This window comes from Chenopodium quinoa, unplaced genomic scaffold, assembly GCF_001683475.1.
Source record: "Chenopodium quinoa cultivar QQ74 unplaced genomic scaffold, ASM168347v1, whole genome shotgun sequence".
NCBI lineage: Eukaryota > Viridiplantae > Streptophyta > Magnoliopsida > Caryophyllales > Amaranthaceae > Chenopodium > Chenopodium quinoa.
The window spans coordinates 7,290,091-7,303,918 of NW_018743920.1; the positions used below are offsets into that span (position 1 = coordinate 7,290,091).

At 37.8% G+C, this 13,828-nt stretch overlaps 3 protein-coding genes across 3 annotated transcripts; 2 read left to right on the forward strand and 1 right to left on the reverse strand.

Moving 5' to 3' along the window:
* The first annotated feature begins 613 nt into the window (after window positions 1-613).
* On the forward strand, window positions 614-1,711 carry LOC110688583 (glutathione S-transferase T3-like). The gene has a single exon (XM_021865350.1). It carries the CDS (start codon window positions 614-616, stop codon window positions 1,709-1,711), a length of 1,098 nt encoding a protein of 365 aa, XP_021721042.1.
* An 845-nt stretch (window positions 1,712-2,556) lies between these two features.
* Window positions 2,557-3,372, forward strand: LOC110688584. The gene has a single exon (XM_021865351.1). The coding sequence runs from the start codon at window positions 2,557-2,559 to the stop codon at window positions 3,370-3,372; it is 816 nt and encodes a 271-aa protein (XP_021721043.1).
* An 8,338-nt stretch (window positions 3,373-11,710) lies between these two features.
* On the reverse strand, window positions 11,711-13,556 carry LOC110688296 (protein MAINTENANCE OF MERISTEMS-like). The gene is made up of 3 exons (XM_021865029.1): window positions 13,127-13,556; window positions 12,621-13,046; window positions 11,711-12,537 (listed from the first exon to the last, which is right to left on the reverse strand). Exons 1-3 carry the CDS (start codon window positions 13,361-13,363, stop codon window positions 12,397-12,399), a joined length of 804 nt encoding a protein of 267 aa, XP_021720721.1. The 5' UTR covers window positions 13,364-13,556; the 3' UTR covers window positions 11,711-12,396.
* Between the last annotated feature and the right edge of the window lie 272 nt (window positions 13,557-13,828).

Consider the following 13,828-nt stretch of genomic DNA (forward strand, 5'->3'; position numbering starts at 1 on the left):
TTCTACTATATTTTTCTCTTCAAAAATCCCCTCTATAATTACCAATATTATTATTATTTATACCAATATTAATATTATTATTGTTATTATTATTTTTAATTATTATCATTAATATTATTATTATCGTTACTATTATTTTTTATTATTATCGTTATTATTATTATTATTATTATTTTTATTATTATCGTTATTATTATTATTATTATTATCGTTATTATTATTATTATTATTATTATTATTATTGTTATTATTATTATTATTATTATTATCGTTATTATTATTTTTATTATTATTGTTATTATTATTATTATTATTATTATTATTAAATTTTTATTTTTTCCAAATATAAATTATAATTATGGATGCTAATACCAACCCCAAAACAAATAGAAAGAAGAAAAAAAATTTGGGTCAAAATATGATCCCGAATCAAGCCAATTTTCCTCCAATTCACCCAAATTTTTCACAAACACCCACAAATATTCCCCATAATTTTTCTGGAGTTTATCCTCAAATACCCCAGTCAAGTTTCCCAAATAATCCACCAAATTTCCCTCCAAATTTTAATTTTTCTCAAAGCAGTTCAAATTTCCCACATCCATCCATGATACCAATGGGTTACGGTGAATATGGTGCTGCATCTGGTTATTTTCCGTCACAACAACCGAATCCCAATATTTGGGAATCGAACAATGTCTTATCTGAAGAAGATGAGGCAAATGAAGAATGCGAGGATGATGGTGAGGGAAATGAAACTCCTTCTCCCCATCAAAACTTCACTCAAATGTTACAGCAACCACTCCAATCAACTCCGGAATTTCGTGTTAGTGGTTCAAACAATAGAGGTTGGTCGCGATCAGAAACTGCGGCTCTTATATCCGGCTACATGAACACCAGCACCGACATAATTACCGGCACAAATCAAAAGAAGGGTGTATTTTGGAAGAGAGTCTTGGACGCATACGATGCTGCCAGGGAATCGAATGCAGATGAAATATCCCTACGAACTATTAGTAGTTTGAAGGGAAGGTGGATGCGAATCTCTGAAGCCGTGTTAAGGTGGTGCGGAAGCTATGATAAGGCCCGGAAGCGAAAGGGAAGTGGCTATAACGAAGATGATGTTATCCAAGAGGCCCACAAAATCCATGAGAACTCATTCGGACGATTCACCTTCTACGAGGAATGGATCCAATTAAGGAAGTGGGACAAATTCCGGTCTTTCTTGGACCAACAAACATTCAAGCCTTCGGTGGGACGTCCACATTCAACTCCACTGACGGATGAGTCTGTAGGGAGCGGAAGTAGTGGGAAGAGGACACGGGATGAGGGTGACAATTCCTCACCTACCACACCAACCAGCGTGGGTGTCGGTGATGAGAGAGTAGCTCGTGCTGAAGGTATTAAAAAGGCTAAGTCGAGATTGAAGGGTAAAGCTCCATCAAGTCAAGCATTTAAGGAATTAGAAACATTCAACAGCCGATTGCAGCTACTTGGGGATTCGATGAATGTGTCAAACGAAGAAGAAATGAAGAGACTTGAAATACAGGAGCGCAAGGAGGCAAGGAAACAACGGAAAATTGAGCTAGAACAATATAGGATCAACTGGGAGCAACTATCTCGTCTAGAACAGAAAGTAAACCGAGAACAGTGGGAAGACGAAATGATAGTAATACTTCGGAACAATATTCAACGTTTCAATAATGATGCTTAGTGTCCTTTATTTTTATTGTAGTTAAGTGTGTTCAATTCCTTTGTTGTTCTTCATTTTCAGTAGTGATAAGTTTTCAATTCCAGTTCAACCTCTTGTACTCATTTCCTTATGTTTGTACTTTATCAATTAATCAGTAAAATGGATCTTTTCCACTTTCCCATTTTCATAGCCCATGTGATCTTATTCTGTTTATTCAATTATATCAATTTGTCTCTTTATATATAATTGTGTCAGTATCTTAATTTCCCCTTTGTTAGCCCATGTGAAACCCTTCTTCTCCATTCAATTTCTGTGTGGTTCTAATCCAGTGTTGGTCATAGCTCATGTGAAACCCTTCTTCTCCATTCAATTTCTGTGTGGTTGTAATTCATTGTTTGTCATAGCCCATGTGATCTTTATCTCTTTATATTCAGTTATTTCTGAAGAAGAATTACAAATTAGTTCACTATAAATAAACACCATTCTTTTTTTTTTTACACACAAACACATAAATCGTTTGCAGTTACTATTAGCAAACCTCACTCTATCTTACATTTCTTACGTACAAAATGAATTCAAACAGTTTAAACGAAAGCTCAACCGATTCCTCTTCATCTTCATCTAACTCGGATGATGAGGGAAGGGAGCTTAGAGTTCAACAACGTAATGAAGTGTGTCTTATGATACAACACGTAATGCATGAGTACATTCCACCAATTATTCAAGCTGCCACTCAGCAACGCCGACGCAAATCTACTGAGCCCTGAAAGGATAGGGGACGCGAAGAAGGTCATGCACGGTTATACAATGACTATTTCGCGGAAGTCCCAGTTTATCCAAGTTCCTTGTTCCGGCGCCGGTTTCGAATGCGTAAACATGTGTTTGAGCGCCTTCTCAACGCAGTGACCCAACATGACCCCTGGTTTCAACAAAGGCGAGATGCGGCAGGTCGTCTTGGTTTGTCTCCACTTCAAAAGTGCACTGCGGCCGTTAGACAACTAGCTTACGGGTGTGCTTCAGACGCTTGTGATGAGTATGTCCGTATAAGTGAGGCAACTTCACGATTGGCACTCCAAAAGTTTACAGAAGGTGTCATCAACCTGTTCGGTGATCAGTACCTACGCCGTCCAATCATCGCAGATATGGAAAGATTGCTACGTATTGGGGAAGAACGTGGATTTCCTAGCATGATAGGCAGCATTGATTGTATGCACTGGGAGTGGAAGAACTGTCCACACGCATGGAAGGAGCAGTATCAAGGAAGAGAAGGAGTTGCAACTCTCGTACTGGAGGCAGTTGCGAACAGAGATCTATGGATATGGCATTCGTTCTTTGGGATGCCAGGTAGCTGCAACGATATTAATGTGCTTCATCGATCCCCTGTGTTCGAAGACGTCTTAGAGGGTCGAACACCTCCTGTGAACTTCGTAGTCAATGGTCATCATTATACGAATGGGTATTATCTTACTGATGGAATCTACCCTAGATGGGCTTCTTTTGTGAAATCCATTACGAGTCCACAAACTCGTCAGGATCGTTTATTCGCAAAACACCAGGAAGCTTCAAGGAAAGACGTTGAACGCGCATTTGGGGTCCTTCAAGCTCGTTTTGCCATTATTAAAAGCCGTCTTTGGCGTGGGATACCGACATACTCCACAATATCATGCTCGCCTGCATCATAATACATAATATGATCGTTGAAGATGAACGAGAGACGTATCAAAATAACGTTAATACCAATGAGTTTATGAATGCTGGAGGCAACGCTAATGAGGACACTACCGAGTACCGTACTGATCGTATTGTGGATATCGGCTTATACTTGTCTCGTAGAACAGAGATTGAGGATCAACAGACTCATTTGCAGCTAAAAAACGACTTGGTCGAACATATATGGAATAAATTTGGTAACAACGAAAACTTAGGCAACTAGGTTTACAACAAATGGTTATCCCTAAGGACATCTTACAAAACGACGTGTAGTTGTTTTTTTTTTAAATAAAATGTACTAGATTATAGTTGTAGAACTGTAATCACGATTTGTACCTCTTTTTTTTTTGTTAATTAAAATTAGCTGCGTTGTTGTTTAAAAAATATTAATCACAAGAATTAGTTTTTTAAAAAGCTAATAAAAAAATGCGATAATTTCTTAATTAGTAATCACGATTAAAATATTAAATACGTCAATTAATTACATTGACATCGGGTTAATAAATTATAATTATGAAACAAAAAAGATTATATTTACAAAAATAAAATAAGGTGGGGTAGGGAGTATTGATGATGAACCATTGTTTAGTGTTCATTGTTAAGAGTGAATATTGTAAATGGTTTGTTGGGTTGATGTGGATGAGAGAGAAATGGTGATAGTGACCCATGAACCATTTTTTTGTGTTCACCAATAATGATGCTCTAATACCCGTGAAATCAACCCAAAAGGGTCGTTCTTTCTATCTCTCTCTAACCCCACATGCACATATGTACTTCTAATCATTAGTTTCAAGGAATTTACAAATTTCTTAAGTCCCGCGTAAAAACCAAAAGAGACATTGTATTATGAGGTGGATGGAGTATTAATATGTTGTATTAAAAAGATTGTATAAAAAATCTCATAGCTTGGTGGTAAAATACTTATTTATAGCTTGGTGGTAAAATATTTAGTATAGATTACATGTCAAGGTCAAATAACTAAATAACTAAAGGAAAAATTCATTTTAATAATCCCAACTTTGCCTAATTTACTTTAAATAATCTCAACTTTTGATTGTTCTACAATAATCCCAAATTTAGGGTGCATTTTCTTTCTTCGGTCCCAAAAACCTCAAAATAGAGTGAATTTCATCAATGATACCATCAGGAATCCTCAAAATACTCATCATATACGTCGGGATTGCCTGTGCTACCGCTTTTATCAAGATTTCTTTACCCGACATTGACAGTAATTTCTTCTTCCAACCCTGTAACTTATCCCAGAGACGTTCCTTAAGGCCTGCAAAAATAGCTCTCTTCGATCTACCAACTATTGTCGGCAGATCAAGATATTTCTCATGCTTGTCCACTTCACGAACCTCTAAAGTGTCCACAATTTCCTTTCGACAATTGATGCAAACTTTTTTACTAAAAGCAACTTCAGTTTTGTTTAAATTAATTTTCTGGCTCGATGCTCTCTCACACTTGCTAATAATATTAGCTATCACAGAGCACTCTTGAGTATTAGCTCTAACAAAAAGAATACTATCGTCTGCAAAGAATAAATGTGACACTCGTGGAGCACCTCTACAAATTCGTGCCTCATGAATAAGCCCTACCCTAACCGCCTTATTGATCAAACACAAAAGGACATCAGCACATAAAAGAAATAAATATGAGGAAATCGAATCACCTTGCCGGAGACCTCTAGAAGGAGTAACCGACCCTGAAATCTGCCCATTTATTTTAAATGCAAACTGAACACTCTGCAAGCAACTCATAATTCGTCCAATGCATGCCAACGAAAAACCCATCTTACACATCACCTTCTCCAGAAACACCCACTCAACCCGATCATAGGTCTTACTCATATCAAGCTTCAAAGCAATACTAACATGCTTCCCCTCACCGCCCCACTTCATAGCATGAAAAATTTCGAAAGCAACAAGAGCATTATCTGATATTAACCGACCCGGAATAAGCGCACTCTGATTAAGGGAAATCACCTTATCCAAAATACCCTTCAATTTATTAGCCACCGTTTTCGAAACAATTTTATAAATCACGTTACAGCAACTAATAGGTCGGAATTCCGAAAGTTGAGTTGGGTCATCACACTTCGGAATAAGAACAATGCAAGTATTATTTACTTCCAATAAATTCACATCCCCCTTCCACCAACCCTTTAAAGTATAAGTTGTCTTAAGAGTATTTTTTGTGTACTATTATACATGTAGTGGTACTTTTTACCATCCTATATGTTTGTTTACAAATAGCAGCTATGCAGTAAGGGTTAACCAGTTTAATGAACTGTTACATTGAAAAAGAAGGAAAAAAAAGAAGGCAACTTTTTTTTGGTAGGACCCTACTATATAGTATTACAATATCACACGTTATAATATTAGTTAAAGTTTGTACAGTGTATATTTAATTATTTACTACTTTTTTTTTTAATTTTTTTTTATACAGTATATTTACTACTTCCTCCATTCTTTTTTACTTGACCCGCTTTGACTTTTACACTATTTATCACTTTTTCTATAACCGTCTTTTGTGAATAATGTAAGGAAAAACATATTCATATGAAATCTTTTTTAATTCATCTCATTAAGTACTATCATAACATATAGTAATGTTTACTAATGAAAAATTAAAGTTATGATTTGTTAAAGTTTTACATTGGCAATCATGATGAAAGAAACAAGTCAAGTAAAAAAGAATGGAGGAAGTACTATTACTTCAGCATGAGCTGAACAAACAAACAAGTGTTGCCTTCTTCATTTTAAAAATAGAAACATGTACACATATAATGAAATGACCAAAGCATATACTCCGTATATTTTATATCTTTACAGTCCTGTGTAGCTAAATTATCAAACAAATATTGAATATGCTTCATTGTTTGTTTCTATAATCTAGGTAAGAGAATCTTGCATCTTCTTTTTGCTCTCTGTATATTCTATATGAAACTAAACAGAAAGTCCTTTTGAAATTGTATGCTGTACTTTTGTTTACTTTAACTTATACACTGTGCTTTGTTTAACTTTGGCAGGACTCAATTTCAAACAAAACCATGAAGATTGAAAGTATGGCTTTGGACGAGCTAACCCTAGAAGCCAGGGCTTCCAAAGTTAAGGTTAATGTGGCTGACAAAGGCAGACCTACACTTTCTCCTGCAAAAGGAACCAGGTTTCAAGTTCTCATTCTCAAAGATGAAAACGTATGCACAATCTTATTTAAGCAACTGGACTTCTACTTTTGCCAATACTTCATATACAATATTTGAAGACTAAGTTTGGCCTTAAATTGCTGCACAGTCCTCTTTTGGTTGCCTTCCTTAAAAAATAAAATCCAACACTTCACATGTTTCCTAGGTTATGTTAATAATCTGCATTATTGAATATTTCAAATTACCATGCTGAGTTCAAAATTATTAAAGAATGACATATTTCCTTGAACACCTGGTCATGTTAAAAAAGTTATCTGATTTTATTGGAATTCTTCACATAACTTTGACTACACTTAAATCACAATCAATACCAAATTATGATACATTTGGTTGTGTGTGTTCAGGTAAATTGTTCTCGCCTTCCATCACATTCAAAACCTGCTAACTACCAAGCCGTTCCTTGCTAAAGTTGGCCCATCAATTGCACTATCCATGAGCAATGTCGTACAATCAGCTAGAACCTTATTTTGATAAATTAGACCCTATTGTTCCATTGTATGACTTCCCCAGTCAGTCAAAAGAAGGTATTCCTCATACTGAGAAAGGATCAAGCTCCAATGCTGAGACAACAGCAGAATAAAAAGATGCTGCTAAACAGATGCACTCCTACAACATCAACAAACGGTCCAAGAACAAAGAAGTTGTTTCTGAGTGTGACGACTGACAATCACCTGAATCTGATAGCCTGGAAACTGCACCTTGTAAGAAGCTGCGAACAACCCCTTTTCCTGAAGGCAATATTATTACAGCAAAGGGCCTTACAATTCCAGAAAACAAGGATCATGTTCCTCCTGTTACTGGGACTGCTACTCCTTCTGCTAAGTCATCAACTCAAACTCCACCTGCAAAAGCACCAATGAACAAAGATTCCACTGCATCAGCACCAACCAAGCCATAAACTTACAACCGCTTTTAATGTAAATAGTCGCTGCTCCCTTTTGCCAGCAGTGAATATTGAATTGAGCAGCACTACTATGACTGGTGATAGATGCCACTTTTTGCCAGCAACAAGACTATCTTGCCTACTAATGTAAAGTTTAACTACTACTACTACAACTATAGCCTTTTGAAGTGTTTTAGAGGAACATACATAGCAATTTCTGTTCCTAACAAACACCAGGCTGTCCAGCTTAAGCCTAAATCTTTTGAGAAATCTAAGAGAAACATAGGCCAGAAATTATATGGTATAAAAAAACCTGCCTATCAGACTACATGTGTATGCATGTAGAGCTTGTTGCTAAAACATATTATGTGATATCTATTTAACTGTCTTTTAAATAACTTGCCTTTCATGCATTTGCTAAATGCATGTATTCCAGTATTTTTCTTACTTTGTTGTTACACAATAATGTGGCTTATTTGCAAGTCACTTTTTCTAAATAAACCTAGCTAAAAAAGAAATAACTTATTGTACATTTAAACCAAACCCAGTGAAAATAACAGTATTACATTCCTTTGACTAGGTTCGAGGCAAGCTAACCTTTCGACCATTGAATCAGAAAATATATTTACATAGAATCTCCTATTACCAGCATAGTAGAGAACTATCATTTCACCATCCATATTAGTTCGTGTTTTACCAAAATTATTTGTGAAAAAACAAAACTTAGCTCTTCACAAACATTCTTCTACATTACTTAGCTACTGCATTTGGTATTACACATTATCATCACAGAACTTAATTACCATTAATGTCCTCGGTAATATTTTTCCGGATTGGGGTCCCACAACTAGTAGCTGAAAATTTTGAGTCACACATGACTAAATATCTCAAAGATCAGGTTTGAAGAGCATACTGGTTATCATATAGTTGTAATTTCATTGTTATTTGTGCCCAGGATTGTATATGTTCTGCATTTCTGCTATTTATGAAGGATGTTTTCTGCTGTAGATCAGCTCTTATTTCTCAGATAAACTATTTATGGTTGTTCGTGAGATAACTCATCAATCAAAAGGCCACAAAAATCAAAATGATGATGATTTGCTGCAAGTGGATCCTCAGCTAGCTGGGCAGGCTCAATAAGAGGATGTTGTTTTGGCATTCATCAAACACATTTGTGCTGTTTAGGTTTGAACCAAAATGTTCTGCAAACCCAAAGTACTTTTAAATGATCATGTGTCCTGACTCCTTTAGCTAATGTATGATTTGCCCTTAAGTAGTTAAGTGAATACCTCATTGCAATTTTATTGTCAGCTATTGGTAGATCTGCATTATATTAGCAAACTTGTTATTGTTTGTATAATAGAACCAGATTCTTATAATGACATTTCTCGACCTTGTTTTGAGACTTAGTTCTAGAATGATACTGTAATCATTTAATTATTATCTTGATCAGGTACACAAATGTTTGTTGACTTTTGCTTTTAATTTGTTTATTCCAAAAGTGGCTGGAGTGTATAAAGAATTACTTTTGTTTTATTTTATTTTACAATGTTTAAGTATGGTTCCTGTGAATTTTCGCAATTAAAACCAATACTCTCTTCATCCTAAACATTTAGAGACCCTTTGGATTCGACAAGTACAGATAAGATAGGATAAAATAAGTATCATGGCCTACGGGGTTGAAAAATAGGGAGTCAAGTTGCATTCATGCATGCTTTATTCATTCCTTCTGCATACACCCTTTATGTGGGATTCATATTGGATAGTTGTGTAATTGTTTTTGTTCCATGTCTTGAACTAAACATTTTCTAGTGTATAGCTTTTGTTTTCAGTATGAATTACTTCATTGGAACCACCACTGATCTATCTCTAGTTGACTAAGAAAGAGAAGAATGTCATGATTTTATAAGAAATGATTTCTTTCAGATTGTGCTAAATTGAATCTTTGAACATTTAGCTGTATGGAAAGGAGGAAACTAGATAGTAAAGTAATATAGTTAATTAGCTAATTATTGTTTGCTCGATGATGTGTTAGGTTTGCATCTTTGCCTCTATGCATGTCTGCAAGCCTTATGAGAGTCATTACATGCCCTTGAAGGAATTTGCTAAGATGAATACATGTGAGAGAGTTTGCTCCAGAATCAGAATTTTCTCCTCCTCTACCATCTTTGTATATCTGCAGGTAAATTTACAAAGAGTCCTTTTCCTTTTCCGGTTTTCCCTCCCTATATAAACTTAGAATAAAATCAGAAGTGTGATTACTTGCTAGTAGGATTCTAAGAACAGCTCATCTCAACCTCACGATAGCCTTTGAAAGCTAGGCTTTGGCAGTGTGCGGAATAAACGATAGGGCAGTTGTCAATGAAATACAATGATAAACAGTGATGAGTTAAACACTGGTCTTTAACTTCTTCTTCGATCTCTCACAGCCATCAATAGGATCGCATAGCATAAAGCCCTTCTTAAACTTGTAATTCACACCTGAAACGTACAATTTAAAAACAATTAGCTAGTTCAAAGTGATATAAATAAAAGTATATGTATTTAAATTAACAGAATTGTATTACCATTGTCATCTATAGATCGAGAGATGTCACGACGCTTGAGATTTACATCTGAATTTTGAACCTTGTATTTTGCATAACGAACCTCGGGCTCCCGGAGACTCTCATAAAGAGCTCTCCAAATATCTGAAAAAGAAAAGATAATATACATGTTAAATTACTACAAAAAATTTCTTTTGGGCCAATCATAACTAAATGTATAACATACTTATACAAGTGTACAAGCAGTGTAATAAAAACAAATTTATAATGGGACTTGTTAAACATCGCCCGCGTTTTTCTACATAAAGCCCACATTTTTTAAAAATTTTGACATTATTGCCCTTGTTTTAATTTTTACCGAAATTGAAAATTTTCACTCACCAAAAATGTGGAGCAGGACTGGATCGCCGAGTGAAACCGAAGAGCCCTCAACGTCGGCTAGATGTACCGGAGAGACGCCGTTGACGCCGGAAAAGGAGGTACGAAGCCATCTAAAACCACGAATTGGCGGCTGGCGTCCTGCCGGGACGCCGTGACCGTAGTGGTGGCGCCTAGCCAGGACGCTGCCTCCGTAGGTATGGCGCCTGGCCAGGACGCCGCCACCGTGGCCGTAGCGTCTGGCCAAGAAGCCGCCACCATGAAAGCGGCGTCCTGGCCAGGCGCCATCGCCACGGTGGCGGCGTCCTGGCTAGACGCCACCGCCACGGTAGCGGCGTCCTGGCTAGGCGCCACTGCATTTTTTTTTTTTTTTTTTTTAATTTAATTTAAAATTTGTTTATTTTTTTTTTTTTTTGTGTTACAATTTTTTTTCGTTTTTTTTTGGTTTTTTTTTGTTTTGTTTTTAATTGTTTTAAAATGTAATGTAAAATTTTGTGTTTGATTTTTGTGTTTTTGATCGCTATGTTTTTTATGTTTATGTTTTTTTTTTGTTTTTTATTTTTTTGGTTTTTTTTTTTATTTAATCTAAAGTTTTGTTTATGTTTTTTATTTTTGTGTTTTGTTTTTTTTTTTTTTTTTTTGAATACTTTTTGTTTATGTTTTTTATTTCTTTGTTTGTTGTTTATATTTTATTATTGTTTTTGCTTTTGTGCTAATGTTGTGTCAAATGTATTAATTTAATCTAATCTTATGTGATTATATTTATATGTTATTGTTGCAGGATTATGGTGGAGACGGAAATGATTATAGTGGGATTTTTGTACACAATGGTCTGTTCGAAGATGCTCAACAAGCGGTTGATTGGGCGAAACATGTTGCAATTAGATCAGGTTTTTGTTTAGTAGTAGCAACTCATAAATCTCAACGGGATGGTAGAATGGATCGCATTTTGAGATGCGACCGTTATCGCAAAAGGGAGGAACGAGATTTCAGTCAAGCGATTCGGTTTGATACAAAGCGGAAAGGTTGTGGGTGTCAGTTCAGAGTAAAGGTTCGACAACAGCAAAGGGGTGACGGTTGGGAAGTGAAGAGTTACGGTAAATGGGGGTATCACAACCATGAGATGATCGCATATGAAGTGGGTCATCGACAGTTAAGTGGCCTAAGTCCTGGTGCGAAACTAATTGTAAAAGAAATGAGTGATGCTCAAGTGAAGCCTGCTAAAATATTAGCATCTGTGTTGGAGAAATTTCCTGAAGACCAGCCAAACCGAAGACACATCTACAACGTCAAACCGAGCTGTTTATCGCCACGTGTACGGACAGGACTTGGATAGGTCTCTGCAGCGTATCCGGTGGGGAGGAGGACGTTGCGGTCAAAATCATTGGTTCGACGCGCCACTTGATCTCTTCGCCGTTGCAAACATCTACAAGTGTGCAGTGATGCATTTCGGCCTTGGTTTGCATGGTGGAGCTTACTATCCATGTACCACGGTTCTGCCTTGGTGTTCGCGTGAGACCGTCACCAGACCGGTAAGAGAGGTTGCTATTGGATTTCTGGGGCCGTCATACAGACATTTCATCCGACTGGACCTGTCACCCGATTTTCCGGTCCCACCGATCATACCAACGTGGTACACCATTCGTACAGCAAGCGTAGAGGGCTGGGATGCGCTATATCATGACCGGGTGCAGCAGTGGAACAATCTAGTTGCCTTTTCTATGTGACCTTCTATTGTTATTGCTATGTTTTTCCCATTTATTTAATTTTCGGATTCTAATTTTCGTATTTAGTTTTCCCATTTAAATGTGAACTTGTATTTAATTTTCGTATGCCCACTAATTACAACTTAAAATAAAAATTATAAAAACTAAAAATATAATGTCAAATTCTAAGAACTTAAAATAATAATTATAAGAATAGATAATGTTAACTTTTACAAACAACTAGGAAAATGTTATATAAATGCACTGCCGACATATCAATAATCTCTTTGTGACGCCCACTGCCACTGCTCAAGGGCCCGTTCCAGTTCATCAATAACAGCTCTGCCTGTTGCAGTCGTCATGTTGTCCCTCTCCTCAAAAAGTCTGTGTCCCAACTGCGTCATCTTTCCCATCCACTACACATAACAAAACACATAAAATTCAATAACGACGTATAATATGAAAAAAAACACAACTACAAATGTTTTATGAGACGTACCGCATCCACGGCAGTGGGCGGTGGCACATCATCATCATCGGCGTCGTCGCCGTGGTGGACGTCTCTGATCAACCTCGGGTGCGAGTGCCGGTTGTACCACTCCATGTAGTGCTGGTCACACATGGCAGCCACCCCAGTTGGCGGCCGCTGCAGCTGCTCAATCCATATGCGGGCAACCATCGGAAACTGCTCCCACGTGCCAATCATGCTTGCCGGCCATTGGACGACGTACTCCTTCGACGACGCAGATCGGACGGCCTTACTGGGCCATGCTGGTGGAGGAGGAACAACTTGGACATATCCAAGCTGGCGAAGACAGCGCTGCGGCATGTACGCCTCTACGATCTCACGATACTGAATCAGTCCCGTGTAGAGGGTCCTGGGTACCCTATTACTAGGGTTCTGGCCGAAAGGCATCCAGTTCACCTGCACATTTTTTAAAATTAGTAAGATTCATACAATAAACACATCAAACTATAAAAGTAGAAATAATTTAAACACTTTACCTCTAATGGGGACATCCTGTCAAGCAATAACCGTATCGATCGCAGGCGGTCAATGGACTTCTTCTCGACACGCGGACTCCACGCACAGGCACGTGGCTGGCCATCCCCAATAGGAACCGGGTCGCGGTGTGGTCGAAACGCCGGGAAATACTCGTATATCCACGTCTGTAACAACGTCATACATCCAGTGATACCTGCCGCATCAACCCGGCTCGAGAATCCTAACTGGCGATACATGTACGCTAATGTAGCCGACCCCCAAGAAAACTGGCCTACTCTGTCGGGCTCACACGCGTCAACTATGTCGCGTGGCCTGAGCTTGTTTCCGCTCTTATCCGGAAACAAGGTACACCCGAGAAGAAGAAAAACATATGCAGCCAGCTGTGTGTCCTGCGTCCTACGTGAAGTGGGGTGCAAACATCGCTGCAAAACTGCTCCGGCCAAGCCTCAGCCCAACTACACAAGAAGTTACAAGTCCTCTCCCGGGTTTGGCATTTCAAAATGCCGCTATCCAAAGCCCGCTCCTGGTCCTCCCAAATACGGGTAGCGATGTGTCCTAGAAAGCTAGGAATCACACTCCCGTCTATAGGTCCCCCGGCCACCTCACCCCTCACCACCCAAGAATCATTAACGGCCCTCGACCGTTTTCTGCTACCCGCAGACACAGTGGACGCAGATGATGTGCCAGATCTACTAACAAAC

Bases quoted from the DNA above. Each gene is read 5' to 3' on its own strand.
- LOC110688583 (XM_021865350.1), top strand. From the start codon at position 614: ATGGGTTACGGTGAATATGGTGCTGCATCTGGTTATTTTCCGTCACAA.
- LOC110688584 (XM_021865351.1), top strand. From the start codon at position 2,557: ATGCGTAAACATGTGTTTGAGCGCCTTCTCAACGCAGTGACCCAACAT.
- LOC110688296 (XM_021865029.1), bottom strand. From the start codon at position 13,363: ATGTATCGCCAGTTAGGATTCTCGAGCCGGGTTGATGCGGCAGGTATC. The intron at 13,047-13,126 runs GTAAAGTGTTTA...AAAAATGTGCAG, and splicing joins ACAGGATGTCCCCATTAGAG to GTGAACTGGATGCCTTTCGG. The intron at 12,538-12,620 runs GTACGTCTCATA...TGTTATGTGTAG, and splicing joins CGCCCACTGCCGTGGATGCG to TGGATGGGAAAGATGACGCA.